The sequence below is a fragment of the Plectrocnemia conspersa genome, unplaced genomic scaffold (genome assembly GCF_051122295.1).
Source record: "Plectrocnemia conspersa isolate PC_06_02 unplaced genomic scaffold, ASM5112229v1 ptg000011l, whole genome shotgun sequence".
NCBI lineage: Eukaryota > Metazoa > Arthropoda > Insecta > Trichoptera > Polycentropodidae > Plectrocnemia > Plectrocnemia conspersa.
The window spans coordinates 27,618,463-27,640,459 of record NW_028277175.1 but is presented as its reverse complement, the minus strand read 5'-3'; the positions used below and the strand labels follow the sequence as shown (position 1 = coordinate 27,640,459).

Below are 21,997 nucleotides of genomic sequence, written 5' to 3'. Positions count from 1 at the left end.
AAATGTTTACGAGTCAATTGGAGAATCATTTTATGTACAATTTTCATTGTGTGAAATGTACAGCAGTTGCAGCACATTTATAATAGGGTCCAAAATCAGGGATAAGTAAGGGCAATTGCTTTTCCTTGAATTTGTCCAGAAAAATGCATGTCATTTAATGAAATATTTACTATGAATTTTTAAGAAATCAAAATATTAAAAAAAATACGATAGCTTCTGCTCCCCTCTCCCTGGAAAAAGCAGAAATGACGTCACTGATTATAAACCGGAAATTCTCGGATTTTCCCTGAAGGAAAATCTAAGAAAACTATTCTTGAATCTAATTCGAAAATATTTTTAAAAACATGTCATTTCAACACGTATTAATATATACACTTATATAAATACTTATCATTATTTATTTATATAAGATGTGTTCAGTGAAGTTATATTTTCACTAGCAAAGTCAAAATACATTTTCACCAGTAGCTATATATTTCTACTAGTAAAAATATAATTTAACTGATAAGCACTAGTGAAATTATATTCTGTTCTAAAATGTTGACAGTTGCGAAACGTAAATTTTCTGTTCAAACCCAAATCTAACCTACACGAATTAATCAAACGCAACTTGACTCAATGAAATTTCTAAAACTAATAACTAATATTAAATCTTATGTTGTAACCTAACATGCGTAAGCCCAATGCGTTACAACGGGGTAAATCTGTACCAACTAAGTAAGTCAATTAGATATAATGAATACCTACAAATAAGTATTAACCACCAGACTAAAAATCTGTGAATCGGTGACATCTATAATAATAATAATTATAAATGATTATATGTAATATTATTTATAACTAATAGATCAGCAGCTAGGACCAGTTTTTTTTGTAAATTAACGCATTTTTTATAATGAAAATTTGAGAGCCGCTGCCGGGGCTCGAACCCGCAGCCTCAGAATTGCTAGTCTGAGACGTCCTTAATAATGAGATTATTCATCTCATATAAAATATATATATATGTGTGCTTTATTTACTAAGAATCAGACATTTGGCAGTGTAACAATTATATTAATATGTATCCATTAACAGTTTCAAAGCAGTCTGCGTACATGTTGTAGCCAACTTTGATCCAACGAGTAAGTACAGTATCCATGAATACATGACAACATTGCTAATAGTAACGATTTTAAATTAAACGTTACAAGACTTGTAATAGACAAAAAAGAGTCTAGTTCCACCCAAAATCATAATTATAAACCAAAAAATTGATAAGCTATATAAGCTAAAACAATGTTGCATTACAAATATTTCGTAAAAAACTACTGCTTCACTTTCGACTTGAAATCATAAGATTTTGCAGAACTCGCACCAAGCGGAGCTACGCCGAATCAACCGATACGAAACATCAGAAGCATCTTCGATACGAAAAATTAATTTCGATTGTATGAACATTTTTAGTTACATGAGATTTTTGATGACATACTTCACACACTTATTTATAATAGTTTACAATATTATCAAATGACTGAATGCATAATACCATAAAATGAAACCGATCATAGAATAGATTACTTCACACAAAACAAATCGAATAGAGGTCGTTCTACGTCCGTTCTCGAAATTGCATGCAACGCGAAAGCTCCTATAAGCTTTACCAAAGCTTTCCGCATAATATATTATATTACACACACAAACACGAATACATGCGGTGTAATTTATTATATATTATATAAATAAAGGTAGCTTAATATAAGAAATATTGTTAATATATAAATATAATTAAACCTGTATATATTAGCAGTATTTGATACACAAAAACTTAATTTTTAACCATGAAATAGAAAATTGAATAATATATGATTTATACAAATCAAGGATCACAGAATCGCATCCCAGGAAAGCCACTTAATCCCAAACAACAATACCTGGAACGCAAATTCACATGGATATCCTTTGCTTGGTAGGTGTATGGGTGTTTTTATATACACTTACATGTACACATTTTGAAGGTTTTACACGAAACGCTACAAATCTAAATGTACGGATTATGCGAAAGTTCGGCGCCGACAAATAATCGCGTGCTGCGCAACAAATATTGACAAAACAATCCTTGGTTGCTTTCGGCTCGGTTTAGTAGGTAATTAAATATATTATGTGAGAAGTCGTTACCATGCTCTGTGGCGGTGTCCTCCTCTGCGCTGGCGAGCGCCACTAGCGCCATGGCCAGCGCCACGCGCGGTAACCACACGAACCACATCTTCTGCTTTTTTTTCACTGCCGTTTTTAGATCACATGTCTGATACTGCCCTGAAATTAATAAAAAAGTTTAAAATTCTGGTTGTTTTAAGAATGTATCATGAGATTAAACATGCATTAATATGCCTGGTCAGTCATTCTAAGATTAAAAAAATGTGGGCAATTGAGAAACAATCGCATTAGAGTAGCTCCACCTTCAAATCATCCCTTTTGTAAATGTTGTTTTCAAAGCTCCGTATTAGGCGACCGTTCAATAATTACAAATAATATTATAAGAGACTTTTAGTGTTTTTAATCAAGTTTCAGAGCTTGTTTAAATAAATATGTAATGAATTTTAGTGGTAATTAATTGTTTTAGATAAAAGTATGTGTGGCTATTATGCAGTTCTGGGTCTTCTGCCCATTAATAATGTTAATTGTTTGATGATTTTTTAATGCCATTGTTGCCATTTCAACAAAATCAAATGAAAACCACATTTTATTAAAAATAACTAGCGATTTTTTTATAAAAAAAAAACAACAAGCATAATATAACCTCGAATATTATAAGGATATCCTATATAGTAATAAATTCATTGTAACTAACTAATGCAAATATCACAAGATATGTTAGCAGTAAATGATATGATATGATTTTAATTATACACTTAATATTTTCTTGCCACTGGGTTTTCATAAGACTGTTTTTTAAAAAATACCGTTGATCTATTTAAGAAAAAAAATCGGCAAAACATTTTTTTGCTTAGCGCAAAATATTAAAAAAATATTATTAGACGCAATTGTATTTTTATATTTTAAAAATAGACAGTTTTATTTTTATGTTTAAAAAAACACATAATCATGCGTAAAGATTTGTTGAAATAGTCTGAAAACTGATTGATATGTGTCCTTTGAATTAGCGTCAAATCATAGGTATGATCATTTGCACAGATGTTTATTAATTATTAGTTTTAAAAAAAGTGTACACAACCATTGGATCTTACATAACATATATCTCTATCGAAAAAATACAAACACAAAAACCGTGAGTTGAACATTACACCGTCACATACGTTTTACAATCTGATATGTAATAGGCAAAAACAAAGAGTCTGGTTCCGCCCCGAATCATCATCATTGGTCAAAGAGTCAAGATCTAAAAGGGACGATGGACTTGCCTTTATTTCTAAAGGATGTATAAACGAGAAAACTACCGTATTAGATCGTTTCCATAAATAACTTCAGTCAGGACTCTCCACACAAAAATATCACTTCGCTTCTCACTTGGAATATTAATAGTTTAGTTGAATTCGCGCTTAGCTGAGATACGCTAAAAATATTTGAGCCTCTAATTTCGTCACCAATGAGGTAGCGAGTATCATGATAAGGTTTTACTATTGTTTCCAGACTTACACAGTTTCAAAAAAACCTATTCCAATGGGGTAAAAAGTCTAACAAGATATATATTAGATAAACAAATTTGTTCCGTCACGTTTCATATGCATTAGTCAGAGATTAGAAAGGACGTTGTTAGTAAAAATTAAATTTATTTGCTGTAAGCCAAAAGTCACTTTAATTTTTAAAATTCAATTAAAATATTTAGTATTAAATGTTATTAAAATTTTCACATAATTTATTGTATAAAAAATAAACTTAGGTTACATACATTTTATCAATATCACTTCGTTGAGGATCTCCGAAGGGGTGAAAGACTGCTTTAAGGATCGTATCCAAAAAATATGGTATATACAGGAAAAGATAGCGGTAATTAAAAATAAGAAAAATCGATATAATTGACGCTTTATCTTTATGATATTAAAATTATATGTATTATAATGTTTTTGTCACAGAAAAAATAAAAACAAATGAAAAACTACAATATGTTTCTATTGTAATAACAATTCATTAGATACTAGTGCTTTCTGTTGTAAATAATAATATACATTTAATGTAGTGACGGTTTAATAATTCTAAGAGAAGCAAATTTAAAAAATCAACTAAAATTTGGTATGAATATCTTTATATAATCTTGAGGTAAATAATTATATTTGTTGAGTTTTATAATAAAATAGCTAACATTTTTAGAAATAGAAGTCATTTACAATATATTATTTTTAATCTCCATGTAAGGTAAAAAAAATATTAAAAATATAAATAAAATATTTATATCATTATTAAATAGTTATACAATTATTAAGTAATTAAGTGACATTTGCCCTATGCTATATAGTATTATTATAGTGATTATAATTGGATAGATAAAAACAGTCGTATTGTTTACAAAATAAATCAATATTTAAATTTATTTTTAGTACCTTATAAATATTATTATTTTATGAGGTATAAATATATTTATTATACTATCCATTTATTTTTCAAAGGTTGATGGATTATGATATATTATGATGTATGGTACATAATGCATCGATTTAAAGCTTAGCTTTGCACACTAAAGCAAAAATAGCAAATATTTTTCTAAAACATATAGCAAATTTAAAAAAATATTATGAAAATAAATTAAAAATGATACACAATAAATTTTAATTTTTAACAACAAAAAAAAAAAATTTTTATTTAATAAATTTTTGTTGTTTAACTAATGTAAAATTAATCATTAAGCGATTTAAAGAAAATATTTGACCATATCTTTTTAAAATATAATTAAATGGTTTTGTGAGAGTTACAATAACGGCGTTTGTAAAATAGCCAAGGACAATGGTTTGGCTTAACAATAAATATTAGTAATCGGCTGAAGACCCAGAATTGCATAATAGCCACGCATATTCTCGAAAGCTAGTTATTACTAAAAAAACTTTATAAACAAGCTTTTAAATTCTAATGGCCTCGCATCGAATAAGTATTATTTAAAATATGCTTTGTAAACAACATTCATAAATGTGATAATTTTAGAGAACTCTAATGCGATATGTTATACAAAATCACCAATCGAATCATCGACGATTACAATGCAGACTCCCATTTTTTTTTACACATTTTTGTTAAATTATGCACTATGTACAATAAAATATTTAATAATAAAAATTGCTGAATATGTCTTAAGTCTAATATAATAATATTTACAAAATTTAGCTTAAGTTATGTTTCATTGGCAAGTAATTTAATATTATATATTTTAGTATAATTTTTAAATTGAGGTATACTTCGATATCAAAATGACAACAACTTGCTTCATAATTATAAAGTTAATTTATGTTTTTGTTAACGCTGAATGATAACGTCGTCAGCAATAAATTAGGTAATTTATCTTGCGTTTAAGTTGTGGCTTCTTCCTTAAACTTTTTAAAAGTTTGGTTAAAGTTAAATAACACAGCTTTTATGTTTTAAAACAAAGGAGATTAAAAAACTTTTTGATCGAGATTGCTATGGTCGAAATAATATTACTCGCATAATCCATTAGCCATTTATTTATCAAAATTATAAAATTATTCATTTTTTTTTAAGTAATAATAATATTTAAGCTAAACTTTTATATAATAAATATTTTGTGTTCAGAATCACTTCATAACTAATGTCAATGTATTATAAAATATATTTTATTTTAATTACTGAAATATTTTTTTTTCTGAACACAAAAAATATTATGTATATTTTTTAACTGTAATTTTTTTCAGATAATGAGTGATGAATGTAAGAAAAAATGTTGATAATATTCTATCGATTACCTTGCTCATGAATTTATTCCATCATAAATAGATAATAAAAAGCCTATGAGTTTATATTGTATGTCTATATTAACAAACGATAGCATGTCACTATGTCTACATTTGGAAACCATATTAAAAACAAACCAGTTGCATACCAAAAAAGCTTCAAGATGATTTCGAGCAAGAAAAACTGTATTAAAAGCAACGAAAATGAACAATGGCTTGATTTCACAATCAATTGCAAAAGTCGGAAGAGGATATACTATTGCGTAATCTTTAATTTTTCTAGCAGTGAATATTGTTATTTCATGGGTCATGAATCAGAGTGCAAATGCAATTACTTAAGTAATTTATTTGAGTAATTCTTCATTATCAAGACGTATCGATGGAATGGCAATGTTTGAGTTTAAGAAGTTTGCTTTGTTAATATATGTATGAATATGTTAGATTACGATATAACGACAAGCCTATTGAAAAAATGCTATTTGCCAGAAAACTTAAGACTGACTAAAAAAAATATGAGGAAAATATTCCTTTTGAAAATATATTAGCTTGAAAAATATCGATGATTTATCGCATATCTGCAAAATTATGTGCCAAATATTTTTTGCATACACTGCGCAATCCATCAACAACATTTGCTTGCAAAAAGGTTCAGAGGGCGTTCTTAATATTGTAATAAAAACAATAAACTTTATTAAATCGATTTCTGACAACTCTGAGAGGAAAACAAGGAAGATTTTAAGCGTCTTCTAATAAACACAAATTCGTTGGATATCAAAAGGTAATTGTTTTAATCATGTTGTTGTACTTCGGAATAGCTTAGTATTATTTACAGGCGCGTAACGTGAGATACTTTCCTTTTCACTCGCTCGCGTATCAAGTGACGAAAGTGAGCGAAAGGGAAACTTGTCACTTAACACGCGAAAATACGCGCCTGATCATTTATGAGTAACAAACAATTTTTGGAAGAAGTGGTTGGTGCAAAATGTTATATATTTTAATTATCCGATAGCCTTGAGAACTACTAACGCGTAAAAAGTCAATATTGCTTTTCTTGGAAAGCTCAAGCTTTTTATAATTGAGTTAAAAATATTTTGTTGAATAAAATACAAAATTGTACAGCTTCATGAGGTTATGCTAGTTAAACTTATATTTCATTGAATTTCCCACATTTTATTCTATTGAATCTGGATTTAGTCGAGTTATGAATCTTATCATAAAAGCTCGTAACTGTATTGATGTTGTGAATAAAAGGGATCTTCGTTTATCGCCGACACCATTGCAACAAGATAGCAATCAACTTGCTAGTTTGCATCAGGCACACTCAAGTGAGCTTTCAATATATTATTTTGTTTTTAAAAAATAGTATATTTTATATAAGTTCATAAGAAATATATTTTGTAATTTTAAAATAAATGGAATAATTTTTAATATGTACTTTTTCATTTGCTTTTCTAAAAAAACTATTGTTGGGGGCAAAGAAAAATATTAAACACAAAAGAGAGCCACAGGCGATAAAAGCTTGAGAAACGCTTATTTAAAGTTTTTTATAAATAGATTTATTCAGTAGGCTTTTAAATAGTGTTTTTATTATATACTCTTAATCATCTTATATTTTGTGTGTTAAAATAAATGTTTTACATTTCATTGTTAATTATTGTAATTTTAAAATAATTCTGGGCTAAAATAATCTTTGCATTTTTTCCTAAAAATAAAAATATCTAAATTTACTCTAGATTTATGCTACACTCATCCCTTGATTTGCGCGGTAGATACGTTCCAGAAAATAACGCGTGAGTCATAATTTACAATAAAATGATCGAATAGTATTCACTTATTTAAATTATAAAATAAATACGTAAATATTCAGTAACACGCGTGCACTCCAAAAAGCAACTCAGAACACATTTCACGGGCAGTGGAAGAAGTTCCATATGTAGGTCAAGTTGAAGTAGAACATTCACTCATGTTTTTTACATCGCGGCGTTACGCGTATGAAAGCAAATACGTTTGATTTGCAGTATATTATATCAAAATATTTTTTAAACGCGTAAAATGAGTACCGTGTAAATCGAGGGATAAGTATACTCGTCTAAAAATTAACAAAAACAAAACAAAATACATAATACCTTTAGTAAAGTTTTAATTAGATACTAATAATCATCTTATTTTTGTGTTAAAATCAATGTATTATATTTCATTGTTAATTATTGTCATTTTAAAGCAATTCCAATATTTTTTACGATTTAATTTTATTTTTGCTAATAAAAGAAAATGATCTGAATTTACACTAGATTTATGCTACACTCATCCCTTTATTCGCGCGGTAGATACGTTCCAGAAAATACCGCGAATCATAATTTACAACAAAACGATCGAATAGTATTCACTTATTTAAATTATAAAATAAATAAGAAAATATTCAGTGACACGCGTGCATTCCAAAAAGTAACTCAGAACACATTTCATGGGCAGCGGGAGAGGTTCCATATGTAGGTCAAGTGCAAAAAGTGTGAGTTAACTTACGTATAGAACCAAATATGTTTGATTTTCAGTATATTTTATTAAAATGTTTTTTGTAACGCATGTACATCGAGAGATAAGTGTACAAAGTGATTTTTGCCATGTAACGCGGTAGATTTTCCGGTATTTTTATTTTTAAAAAGCGATTAACAATTTACGAATTTTTTTTTGTTTATTTTTATATAAATATGACGTCATTATTTTTATTTTATTTATATTTAACCTTAAGTTTGGAATTAAAGAAAATTTCAGTTACTACAAAAACAATAACAGAAACGACGAGGAAAAATATGGAAAAGTTGGTATTTAAGAAACTATGTGAAGTATGGATAAAAAATAAGAAGCTACAATTTAATTTGTGATTTTTTCACAATATTACGATTTTCAATGAATGATAATCAAATGAAGAACATCTAAACCTAATTTTGACCAATAAGAAAGCGCAAAAACAAATAACACTTTCTCAGGAGTCAATCATCAACGTCAAAAGCAATAAAATCGTGCCGATGCCGTAGCAGTGAGAAAGCTCGGTAACGAGCGATTTATTAATATTATACGATTTTTAATAATATTTCATATTTAATGAGGAACATATATCTTATACTAATACTTCAAATTAAAAGAGGAACATATAAACCAAATTTTGACCATAAGGAGAGCGCAAAAAATAAGTATTCCTTCTCAGAAGTCAAAAATTCACGTCAAAAGCAATAAAATCGTGCCGACGCCGTCACAGTGGGAACGCTCGTTACCAAGTTTTTTTGTTTAAATAACTCAAATATGTTTTTTTTATAAAAAAATACGGTAAATAATATATAATTATTGCGTACTAATAATTTTAAATCAATTCAAACATGAACCATTAATTATCCAACAATACCTTAATACGGACTTGCCCCATTTTCAAAATCAACGGCACAAATATATTAAAAGATCAGTTATCATATATCAACGTAAAATTTGGAGTTTCTCCATGGTGTTTTAAAACGAAAAGTCTTAAAAAATATTTATTGAAGATACCATCATCAGATCTCCGAGACTATGATGGAGAAGTCAATATGAAAAGATGGACAAAAACCGTCACTAAAAAAAAAATTGCAGTGTCTAAAAGTCTAAGGAACAGATTGGATAGATTATGTTGCTGAACCAAGATGATACGAGCTAGCGATTTAAGGGCAAGAACAGAGCTAAATTGAAAGCTCTTGTAGATGAGGCTAAATTATATTATGGAACGTATCGCCAAGAATAATATAAAATAATCACGCCTTATACTTCATTGTCAACATAATTTTTTTATGTTAAATAAAATATTTTTCTTCTCCATTTCATTTCCAAAAATATACAATATGCATGAGTCATATAGAAGCGAGCTTTCTCGTTGTAATAAAACGAGTCTCTTGAACTTGTATCGTTACTAATGAACGCTAGCCGTACCGAATGGCCCGGAACGTCGTTCCGGTTCGCAATACCCACTACCGATAACGTCTCTCAGCTTCTCTGCAAACACGAATTCGATTTGCGACCAAGAAAAAAATTCTCCTCGTGCCAAATCGAACTTTTGCATAATTTTCCCCCAGTGAAAAAAGCTCTCATTATAGTGGTAGCAGTTTCGTGTCGAACGTTCCACCAGCTAACGGTGAAAAAAATATTTAATGGTATAATAACGTGGTGTAAGTCCATGTCCATGGCGAATGACTGCCGTTTTGAAAATTGCTAATTCCGTATCGCGAGTTTATGAAAAAATGATGTGTAATGCAATAATAAGTGGCGCTTGCATCGATACACTGTAATAACAGTTCAGTCATTGATGTCAAAGGCTCTCAAATCATCATTTAGATAAGTATGTTATTATCTATATAAATTTTTAGTTAGACATATAATTTTTATTTTTATTTTAAAACAGAGGATTCCAATAATAAAATATATTATAATATACATATATACATTGTGCTTGCGAACACAAAACTCATATTTTATTGCTACAATGAGTCAATATCCTAATCAATTTTTTCAATAATAAAAATAGCGATTTAATTTTCAGCTATTGCGTTTTCAAGTCAAGTATTGACAACTCATTTTGTCACGCTCGGTAAATACGGAATTTTTATTTTAATATAAGAAAGTGCAGTGAATGAGTGCAAATATTCTATAAGGCTTGTGGCAAAGATGCTTTGTCCAAACTAAAAGTTTATAAATGGTACAATCGTTTTCATGAAGAGCATGAAGGCGTACATTGATATAAAAATATGAAAACGTTAAGAAAATTGTACTTAGTGGTTGTTGAGATATTGTTTAAGATGCAGTATCTTGTCCAAATCATGCAAAGTATTTTTTACTGATATTTAGACTGTTGCAAAAACATAATCTTAAAGAAACTGCTCAACAATTAGTAAACAAAGTCATTGAAGACTTGGAATTATGTCAAAACAATCGTTAATTTATGTTTTTTAACATTAAAACGTTTTAATAGAAGCACCCTGAAGATCTAAGAAAAAAAATCACGGTAAGTTTGATCGAATGTCAAGGTTCTTCTAACTGTTTTATATGATTATAACGGTACAATTAGATCGCTTGATCAATAAGGAATATTACAATAAAGTTAAATAATAATTATATATCAAATAATACTGCGATAAAAAAATAATATCATGATAAATTTATAAAAAAAATATTTATATTTTGTGTATCATAAAAAAAAATAGCAATTAGTTCGAAAGTTTTTTGGCATTTGAATCTGAATTGTAGGCAAATAATTCCTAGATTTTGATCTACTGTATTCGCCAGATAAAATCTCCTGAAACATTTTATTGTTCTCGCAGATAAAGAGGACGTTTTGTGACGATAAATAAAATAAAAGTCAAAGTCCAGATAGTGTATTACACAAATGTTTTTCGAATTGCAAGAAATGCTAGCATAATTATAAGGACTATTTTAGAATAAATCTAAATCAATACTGAATAATAAATAAATTTCTTTGATAAAAATAATAATTTATTTATTTGTCTTATTATCACACCTTATACATATTTTAAAATGTATTTAGATAGTTAATGAAAGCTCACTATAATTATTTATTTGATACTCAAATAAAAGCTAATTAATTACTAATTAAAAACATTTTTCTAGTCTTAAATTATTGATAAAATGCTCTTTCTAAATTATTATTCCTTCTTTAAAAATATTATTTTATTATTGACATATAACCCTTTTATTACGTAATGCTAAATCCTTTTCAACCTAAATTTAGATATACATTTATGCATTATTGACATAACCATAAAACATATTTACTGCCTCCATAGTACAATATATTTAAAAATAGATAAAAAATATAAATAGACTTAGCGAAAATGTATAAATAAGAACGGATCAATGTATCTGATAATAAAATTTACTTAATTGCTTAATTATTTTTTATACTATATCATCAAAAATATTTTTCAGTAAATGACTAACAAATTAAAATTGTATTTTTTTTTATAAATGAGCCTTTTAAATGTATTGATAGATTAAGTTGATACACATAGACATTGTTTGATTATAAATATAAAATAATGCAGTTCTATAAAGCTAAAAATATATACAATAGTTTTAAAAATATGTATGAAGCATTAAAACCATTAAGATTATATCCAGTATTATTATAATATTAAATAATAAAATTTGTCACATTTCTGCATTTTAAAAATGTATATATTACAGTTGATCATTAGATCAAACCGTACTAAAAAATTATAGTTCATAAAATGAATTTTGCGATAAGTGTAATGATGAAAAAAATTAAATCTTGTTCTCAAATGTTGGGTTAAGAGTCAAATTAAACTGTACAACGTTTATATGTCAAGCACCATAAACTTTTAGTGTTCGGATTTAATTTTATTAAGAGAAGTGATGCATTTTTACTTTAAAGATGTAATTATTTGATGACTGCTAATCATAATATACTTATATTATATTGTGTTAAACAATATTTCACAATATATCAATTAGAATAGACATAATACAAATTCACTGATTGTAACAGTAGGCTATTCATAAAAATAATATTTTGTAATTGAAAATAATTAAAAAAATATATACACACATTTATAAAAAAAAGGAGATTTATGTACATTTATTTAATACAATAAATATTCTTTTATATAAAAATGTTTGTCAAAAATAATAAGTAAGAAAAAAAAATATCTGGTTTTCTAATTGGATGAAAAAGATTCTTCTGTTCAATAAGAATAAAATTTAAATTATATATATTATTTATATGCATTTGTTTCGTGATTCAATAACGATTCACCGTATCTTTTAAATGTTCATAAATTATGCAGACCGATTGTAAAGCTTTTCAATTATTAAATTAAAACTCGATTAATAAGCATCGCATGACTTAAAATAGTACATATATTAAATAGTCAGACATGCGTGTGTACACAACAAACGACAACAAAGGCACACGGCAGCGAACAGGTTAAATAATCGATTTCGAAAAATAAACACAAAGAGACACACATATACGTACAGTTTTTACGTCACAGCAAGATACAGTTTATATTTGTAAATATATAAACAATATTTAGAGATAAGCAAAATGTGCGAAATTATCTCGATACGACTGTCAGTGGTACGGTAAAGATTCGCAATGCGCCTCTGAAATGTTTTGACGCAACGCAAACGAGCGTTTGTAAACATAGGGAGTTAGAGGAGCGTTCGATAAATTACTGAAATATATAAATAATAAATTAATTGAATAATTTAAATATCTGATAAGATATTACGTTTATATTTTTGCTTTGTAAGCACATTTTATCGATTGGACACAACTTAATATTATCTATTTAGATTTGATTCTGTACACTTAAAATTATTTATGAAAAATCTAAGATTATATTAAAGATAAGAAATTATTTAAATTAAAAAAATATTAGGCATAATTATTTCTATGTATGTATTTAATTTATATACTTATAAGCTTATCTGGATTTAATGCTAATTAGTTATTAGCAATACATTCTTTAAACGTCTTTTAGGAACACTTTTTAGAGTCTAAAATAAAAATTATTATATATGACAAAAAAATATGTTTTAAATTTAAAAATATTTTAAAATTACGCATAATTTTATATATTATCTAAAAAAGTTGCACATACATAAATTTATTTTTATATGATTTATTAAATATTTTTATGTCTTATGGCATAAAAAATATTTATTTCGAAAGAACTGATTTATTTTTTTAAAAACGCACCGGTTCTATTTATTTGTTGGGAAGATAAAAAAAGTTAATTTACTTAGGTTGCCGAAGGACATTTTTGGCGAAACATCGAGAGGAATAAAAATAATAAATTAATTATTTAAGGTTGCATTAAAAAAACTTTTATAAGAGCAATATATGCAAAATCGTCTTATATTTTTAACAACAAATAAAATAAATATGCGTTTTAATTATAAATCGGTCAAACAATTTTAATGCATATTTAACTGAAAAGCAGATTAGCTCTAAAAAACGTGTTTTTTTGATAAAAGAAATCAGTTCTTTCGTAATGTGATATTTACATTTATTTTATGCGAAAAAAATGTGTTCTCATAATGATTAGAAATTACTTTCTTAGTGATTTTGAAAGACATTTTCAGTAAAATATTGAGAGAGTAAAAGCAAACTGAACGCAGAGAAAAATTCCAAAAAATATATTTTAATTAAATCAATACCCTTTACTTATATATTTTTAATATAATAAAAGATAGTTTAGAAAAAATTTAAGGTGCTAAAAATAATTAATAAAAAAAATATTTGCGAAAAATATTTTTAATAATATACATTTTATGTATTATATATATACACATATATAAATTTTTGTTATGTTTGCAAAATAATTATCATAAATATTTAAAATAAAAAAGTATATTTTATAAGTATCGCTACAAAAAGATATAAGTTTAGGTACTTCTTAGTTTTTTGTTTAATACGTATATAGTTCAAACCGTTTTGTCATATAAGTTTGACACTTTTGAATGAAAGCTTACAGTTTAAAACATAGATTTAAATGCAATAATGTCCTATGTAGCATTGTAAATTTAAATTAATCCAAAAAATATTTTGCTAAGTTCAATTAAAAATCAAATTAATAAAATTTTGAAATATTGTAGAAAATAAAAAAATGCTGTTCAATGTTATTCTTTAGTTTTTTTATTTGATAATTTTGTAAAACTATTCTATTCATTAGAACAAACTTTGCTCTAGATACCAAATATACTCATTAGTTGTGTTTTAAGCTTGATCGATATTACTCTACTTTAAGGTGCTGTATTTCATTGTACCTGATACAATACTTTTTAAATTATCCATAAAAGAAACACAGAGATTTATATTATAAGATTTGATTCGAAATACTTATGTAACTTTCTTATTTAAACTCAAAAATATAAGGGTGCTATTTAACAGGAATTTTAAGAGATGTGTGCAGTTAAATAAATACATTGTTCCATAAAACGAATTGTTTGTGTTATTATGTATGGTAAATCGTTGATTTTATACATTGGAAAATGATTCGTTGCAGAGATTTATTCATGGGGTGTTCACTGTTCTGAGCAATGCTCGCTCGAATCGAATCTATTCAACAGTAATGCATAAACAATTCGTTTTATGAAACAATTATTTTTTAAATTGTTCATTTAAGATGTTCTTAAAATATAACACAACGTTAAATTGTCTTACTAAAAGTTGAAATTCTGATGTATTTTTTTTATAAATGACTTCAAAAGCTTAACAGATACATACACCATGAAATCTGATCATCAACAACTTCCGGAAATGTCTTAAACGACCACAAAAACAAAGAAGTGTCACAAATTAGTGTGTACGTGACAGTATCCTATCGAACGTTTCTTAGACTAAGGATTGATTTAAATTTTAGCTCTACGTTTCGGCACACAGTCTGTGGCCATCTTCGCGGTTTTTTGGTTAAACGCACCGTGAGTCATGCGGTCAGCGCCGGCGTAGTCCGGGGCGGGGGCGGCGGTCCATGGCGAGGACCTGCTCGGCGGCCCACCCCGCCGCCACTGCCCACTGCCGTAGAATAACGCATTTCTACAATGCGAGTGCGCATGCGCCGACACTATACGGCATACGGCGCCGTGACGCGGCGTCGCCCCCGGGCGCCAGGGTAGCTCAAGTCCAAGTACGTAGTCCTGGATTTTCCTGGAAGTTTGTGAGTTGCATGCGATTTTACTTCGTGGGGCGTAATCCTAGTTGCGCGGAGATGGGGTGGTGGAAGGGGTTGGGTGAATTTGGGCGCAGTGGGGTATCGCGTGTCGCAGTGTGTTGTTGTTACGCACTGATAACCTTTTCCGGTCTAAAAATTTAAATAAAGAATTACGAGATGAAAATATATAAACTCCACATTCAGTTTCTTTGTGTTTGCGTCAATGAAACAGTGTTATGATTGAAAAAATTCCTACCCTCTATTATATTATATTTTTTTAATAAAAAAATGCGGCTACTCGTTAAAAAAATACGACTTTTGCAAAACCTGAAATTTTTCTTACTTGGACATACAGCAAAGTCATTAGTCATATTTTTTTTCAAAAATATATCTTGTGCTTTGATCTTACCCATACTTACTTTTGACTATTTCTCTACTTTGTAACTGGTACAAAATTTCATTTATGGTTCTTTTTTAATCTCTATTTATCATATATTTATATCACGCAATATTTTCACGCTAAATATTTTTTATATGTTTGCTTTATTAATTTTTTGAACATCTGCATATTTATAAAAAAAAATAGGATGAATCTTTCGTGTTGAGACTCAGTTTCCGTTCTAAAAGCAGCTAATAGTTTCGTCGTGGGGCGTTCGTGCGCTCTGCCGTCAGCCTAGGTTGGTGCTGGGGCTGCGTCTCTGGACTCTCGACGGCGTCTCACAGTGATGCGCTCTCGTGTGTGGCCACCGTGATGGTTTAGGTCGAGTTCAGAGGTGAAACACTTTGTTATCGCACAGTTCACTATTCAAAACCTACAGGATTGGCCATAAACAACATTTTTTACAGACTTTCATTACTTATTTAAAATAATTAATGCGTGCTTATCATTCACATATTTTCTTATAACCTGACTAGGAAAACTTTTATCTAATTGAAAATCTAAAAAAAAAGATAGTGATTCGATCAATAACCATCCTATGAGTCTATTACTTTGCTTAGAATTAAAAAAAAATGCTCTTATTGCGTCTTACAAATGACATTCATATTTTAAAAATAAATTATCGGTTTACGTTACGTTACGTTTACGGGTTTTCAATTAAATATTAAAATATTCGCTTATTTGAATTATTCGTCCGATTTTCAACTATACTTTATTTGCGTTAATACAGTCAGTTCGGGAGCTATCCGTTTCATTATTATTCATAATTACTTTTAGTATTATAGTTAGTTTTGTTTTTAATTACTTAAAATTATATTTCATAAAATTGTATTAGGTCAAGTCTTTTTATTTCTATGTTTTATTTTTAAATTATGTAAAAAGGAAATATAAAATTAATATAACATTAAAAAACTGATGTTTTTGGTCATTTAATTGATAAAAACCGATCAATGAATATTAGCATGATGGGCAAGCGCTGTATTTTTGTAAAATTATCAAATTAATATCAAAATTATTAGTAATTAATAAAAGATAACAAAAGTCTTTTTATGGTCTAAGCCACGTTTAAGCGAATTAATTAAGCACATTATTTGCCTATTATCTAATAACTTTTTGTTAAAGTAGGGTCTAACGGTTTTAATGCACTTGTTCGTAAATATCAATGTATACCGTTAATAGAGATCCGCTTGATAAGCAAAATTGTTTGCTTGTTACGTTTAATACAACTTAAATTCTTAGTGAATCTTATGTCACACAAATAAATTAAATTTATTATATTTTACCCTCTAAGGTCTAAGTAAACAACGATTATGGGTGGTCCCGACAGTTATTATTTGCTTATTATTCATTTTAGATTCAAAACACTTTTGTTCCTTATATAATCTTAGATGTCTTCGTAGACATCTTAGACATATGTCTTTCCTTTAAAAGATAAGGTTGATTGCAGATATACAAAATCTTAGATTAATGCTAAGCTTTGAAACCTATTGGTTTTTTACAAATAACCGTCACAATTGACAGTTTTTTTGACGTTTATTTATTTTTGTAGCAATGGGTTAGCACATTATTTATATGCTTGTTAAGATAATTAACATAGACGACTATTATGTATATAAAGGTTGAAATAGCGTAGTCCACTAGAGACTAAACTGATAACACAGAGACTACTGATTCAGGTCCATACAGCAGACTAAAAGCTGAGTGACATATATTGCTTGTAATTTATACCATAATAAAGCCTTTATTAAATTATTTGCAGACTTTTAGATTGGTGTTTTCATACTTTCTTCTAAGTTTTAAACACGTATTAATACTGATTTATTCTGTTGTAACATATAGGGCTGACGTGTCAGTTTATAACAAACGATTAAATAAATAACTATATAAATAATTATTATTTTTTTCGGCAATATATTTTTCAATCAAAATTTTTGATAATTGCTTAATATAGTTTGCCGACATTCGGAACATGCATTTAATAAGTAAACAGCGGCTCTTAGTGACTAAAAACAAAAGTTTTTTTAAAAGAAAATCATGATATTAATATCAATATTTTTTATTTAGTATATTAAGAGTATAAAATAAAAATCAAATTTATTACATTGCTGGCACGGCATACGTTGCCCTCTACATTTATTGAAATGAATAGTTTTTAGGGGCCCAACTAGCCAAGAAGGGCAACTGTGCTTCCCTATTTTTTTCTCTAGCTTGTCTCATCTAGCACAGGTCTGGGAAGAAAAATTCAGTTGAATAAATGATTAATTTGAATTTTACTTGACAAGTCAACCCTTAAACCACCACAGAAAGCATTTAAATTTCGTTGTGATTTTGTCTTTGTGACACGTGTCAGCCGCCATGTATCAAAATATTTTTAATTATTGGCTTCTGAAAAAAATGTCAAGTTAATAAATACAATTTCTTTAAATTTTTAAATACAGACGTATATTTTTTAATACTTTTGTGATCATTTTCTATATTAAATATTAATTTACTATTTTTATTTTCATTCAATCTTTAGTTGAAACGTGACAAGCTTAAGCCCAATGCGTTACAACGGGGTAAATCTGTACCAATTGATTAAGAATCAATCAGATCAGATAATGAATACATACAAGTAAATACTACCCACCAGACTGAAAGTCTGGAAATTCGTGCCATCTATATTAATAATTATAAATTGTTGTGTAGTATAATTTATAACCAATAGGTGTCACTACAGCTAGGATCGGATTTTTAATAATAGCGCATTTATAAAAAAATAAAAATTCTAGTGCCACTGCCTGGGCTCGAACCCGCAACTTCAGAGTTATTAGTCTGAGGCGCTACGGACTACGCTATTTCGTCCTTTATATATATATACAAAAAAATTGTTTTTATAAGACATGCTTAAAAATGTATCCTATTTTTTCTTTAGTGTTAACTTCGAAAATGGTGTTTTTCGCTCAAGTATTAAAATACGATTTATTATATTTCGGCAACTAAAGGGTTAAAAAATAAAAAAAAATAATATCCATGGTATATATTTTTGATTAATGAGGATGCTTAACCTTTTTACTCTTGATAAAACAGCCAGACCACACAACTTATTATTTTTTAAGTTCAAAGGATTTCAGATAAAAATATATTGAAAAATGGTAACATTTTTATAAATGTATTTTTCAAAATATATTTTTTTCTATATTTCATCCAATTAAATAGAATTTAATAATTAAGTAAATTCTGCAGTTGTCTTAAAAATATAAAATTAAATTACAATACGTACATAGATGTTTTTTATTTCTTGAGTAATGAGAAACTATTTTTTTACTTTTTAATTTTCTTGAAAATTCTCTAGAAAAATAATATATATAATATATGTAAATATATAAACACAGTATATTATTGTAAATATATTTATATTATACAGAGAACTAACTGATTGTTGAAGAGAGCAAATTTCATTAGGTATATTTATATTTGTTGTAATAGACGCGAATAATCAAAGCACAAAAATGAATTTATTTACTTTAATTGATTACAGAGCGTCGAGTTACAAAAGTATTTATATACGAATCGTAAAAATATATTTGCATTAACAGCTATTGCTTTTTTAATTTTTTTTGTAATTTAAACAAGATAAACTTAATAATAATGATTTTATTAGTACATTATTTTTTTTATTGATTTTACTACGTATTATTTTTATGTGTATATTTTTATGAATTTAAATAAAAATATGTATTGTTTTTGAACATTGGATAAATGAGGCATTATGGTAAAAATATTAGGTCAGGATGGTCTTAATTTAATTTAAATACATTAATAAAAAATCTCTTTTAATTATTGAAAAAAATTTGACACGCAAATTTTACAGCATAACTCTGTGGAAAGCTCCCATACATTTTTGAAATCTGCCGATTTCAATGAGGAGTTTCAAACATCGTATTTCCATATATTTTCAGATATTTTCAAACATCTGACACAGCTCTACCTTTTTTATGCAGTGATAAAAAATTAACGTTTATAACACATTAAAAAAAAATTGTAAAAATTTAATTTTTAACATAAAAGGTTCTGTGAGAAATCAGCATAAATCTCGAGAAATAAAAATTATTAATTTGCGATTTTTTTCTCGAGAAGATTCAATACAGTACTATTTTGATTATAAAATTTGAAAATATTTTATTTTTATATATATTAAAAATCAATTATATTGTAATATAATATTTAATTTTAATAATCCATAATATGCACAATCATAGAATTTTATATCTTACGGTTTTAAACCTCTGGCAAATTTCCATGCGACTTTTCTACGCATTTGGCTTGAAATACTCTTTAGCTTTATTTTATAGAACCATTGCTTAATATTAATAAATCAACTATTTATTTTTTAATTTTTATTTAAAAGCAAATGCTTTAGTAAAAGTATATGTTGATACATTATAATCCGCCAGAAATAATTTTTATATATTTTTTTTGATAAAGAGCCCTGTAGCAATAATGCAATTTTTTCGTCTTACTTGATTCAGTATAGTTTTTTATTTAAAAATTGGAAACCACTGGTGTCATTGGCTGAAAAAGCGCCTCCATTTTACCTGTAAAATGTTCACGATCGCGAGTGCGTACTTTGTTCTCACGAACGGAAGTTAATTCTCACAATAACCTTTTTCCTACACACGACCTCTGAATCCTAAGTCTGTCCTTCGTCTGTGTGTCAGTGATATATTTAACAACACACCTCAACTATGTATTATCCCTACCCTACCTCACTCTGATGTTTATCAACACAAAAGGGATAAGCACATAAACACTCAATGGACAACACAATGTAATGTGTATTAAAATATCTTTCAAGATAGAACTTTTACAAATTGTATAGTCTAATTTCAGAAATTCTTCCGAAAGGCAAAGGGGAAGATACAAATCCTCAATTCCATATCGATCGCGTCGGGGTCACCAATTTCGGTAGAACTGCTAGTTTGTGGTGTGGGCGACGAAGTTCATCACGTAGGTACGCATCATATTTTCTAAATTAAAAATACCACTTGTACGTGTGTGTTTGTATGTGTGTCATGGCTTGTGCGATGCAGTGGTCGTAAACCTTGTTTATGTACCTTTCATCGAATAGGAATTTTCCGTGCTAAGCGAATGGAAAGCGATACGCGCGATGCATACTAATGTTATGCGAAAAAGTGTATCACAAAAGGTGAATATAGGGAGTAAAAATGCGAATATGTAATATTATGTAGTAGGTATTATATCTACTTTTTATTTTATTCATACATATATATTATAGTATATAAAAAAAAACGTGGTTTGGCAATTCAGTTTTGAAACGTTTGTTAGTAGCACTGTTGTGTAAGCTACAACAGATGTGATGGTTAATTTAATACGATTTCAAAATAAGTGTATAGACTAGAGAAATATTAGGTTAAAGGAATACAGAGAAAATAAAATATAAAAAAAATGCAAGAATTTTAAATTTAATAGTAAGAAGAAGAAAGAGAGTTTAAGAAATATTTATAAGCAAATATATTTAAAAATAGCAACAAGTAAAGAATAAAAGACACATTTTAAAGTAAAATTCAGATATAATAGATACAAAATAAAGTTAATATTCTGTGAAAAAATATACATATTATTTAAAAAAAAATTTAAATGATACAAATTTTCTGATGTTTCGCTGAAAATCTTCTTCGGCATTTTCAAATAAATAATTTCGGTAAATTAATTATTTTTTGCACGAAATTGTATAATCTATGTCCTTTTATAATGGGTTCTTTTTATTAAAAAACATGTACAAATATTCTGCTCCGCAAATATCGTGCGACGATATTTGCTTAATCATATATATTATTTAAAAGTCAGGTTTCGTTGTTTTAAAACTTACTATTTGACATTTCGGCGTGAATGCTATGATCATGAACTTGAAGCAACTGAAGTTTTGGAGAACGAAAAACCGTTTTTTTTTT

At 27.7% G+C, this 21,997-nt stretch overlaps 1 protein-coding gene across 1 annotated transcript in view; it reads right to left on the bottom strand.

Annotated features, from left to right (window-relative positions):
* Positions 1-15,968, bottom strand: part of jus (EB domain-containing julius seizure protein) — a 64,667-nt gene extending 48,699 nt beyond the window's left edge. The window contains exons 1-4 of the mRNA XM_088197004.1: positions 15,948-15,968; positions 15,632-15,754; positions 15,374-15,590; positions 2,155-2,292 (exon numbers count right to left, since the gene is read on the bottom strand). Of these exons, the coding sequence (XP_088053130.1) occupies positions 2,155-2,292; positions 15,374-15,590; positions 15,632-15,754; positions 15,948-15,968 (499 nt within the window). The remainder of the gene's footprint in view (positions 1-2,154; positions 2,293-15,373; positions 15,591-15,631; positions 15,755-15,947) is intronic.
* Between the last annotated feature and the right edge of the window lie 6,029 nt (positions 15,969-21,997).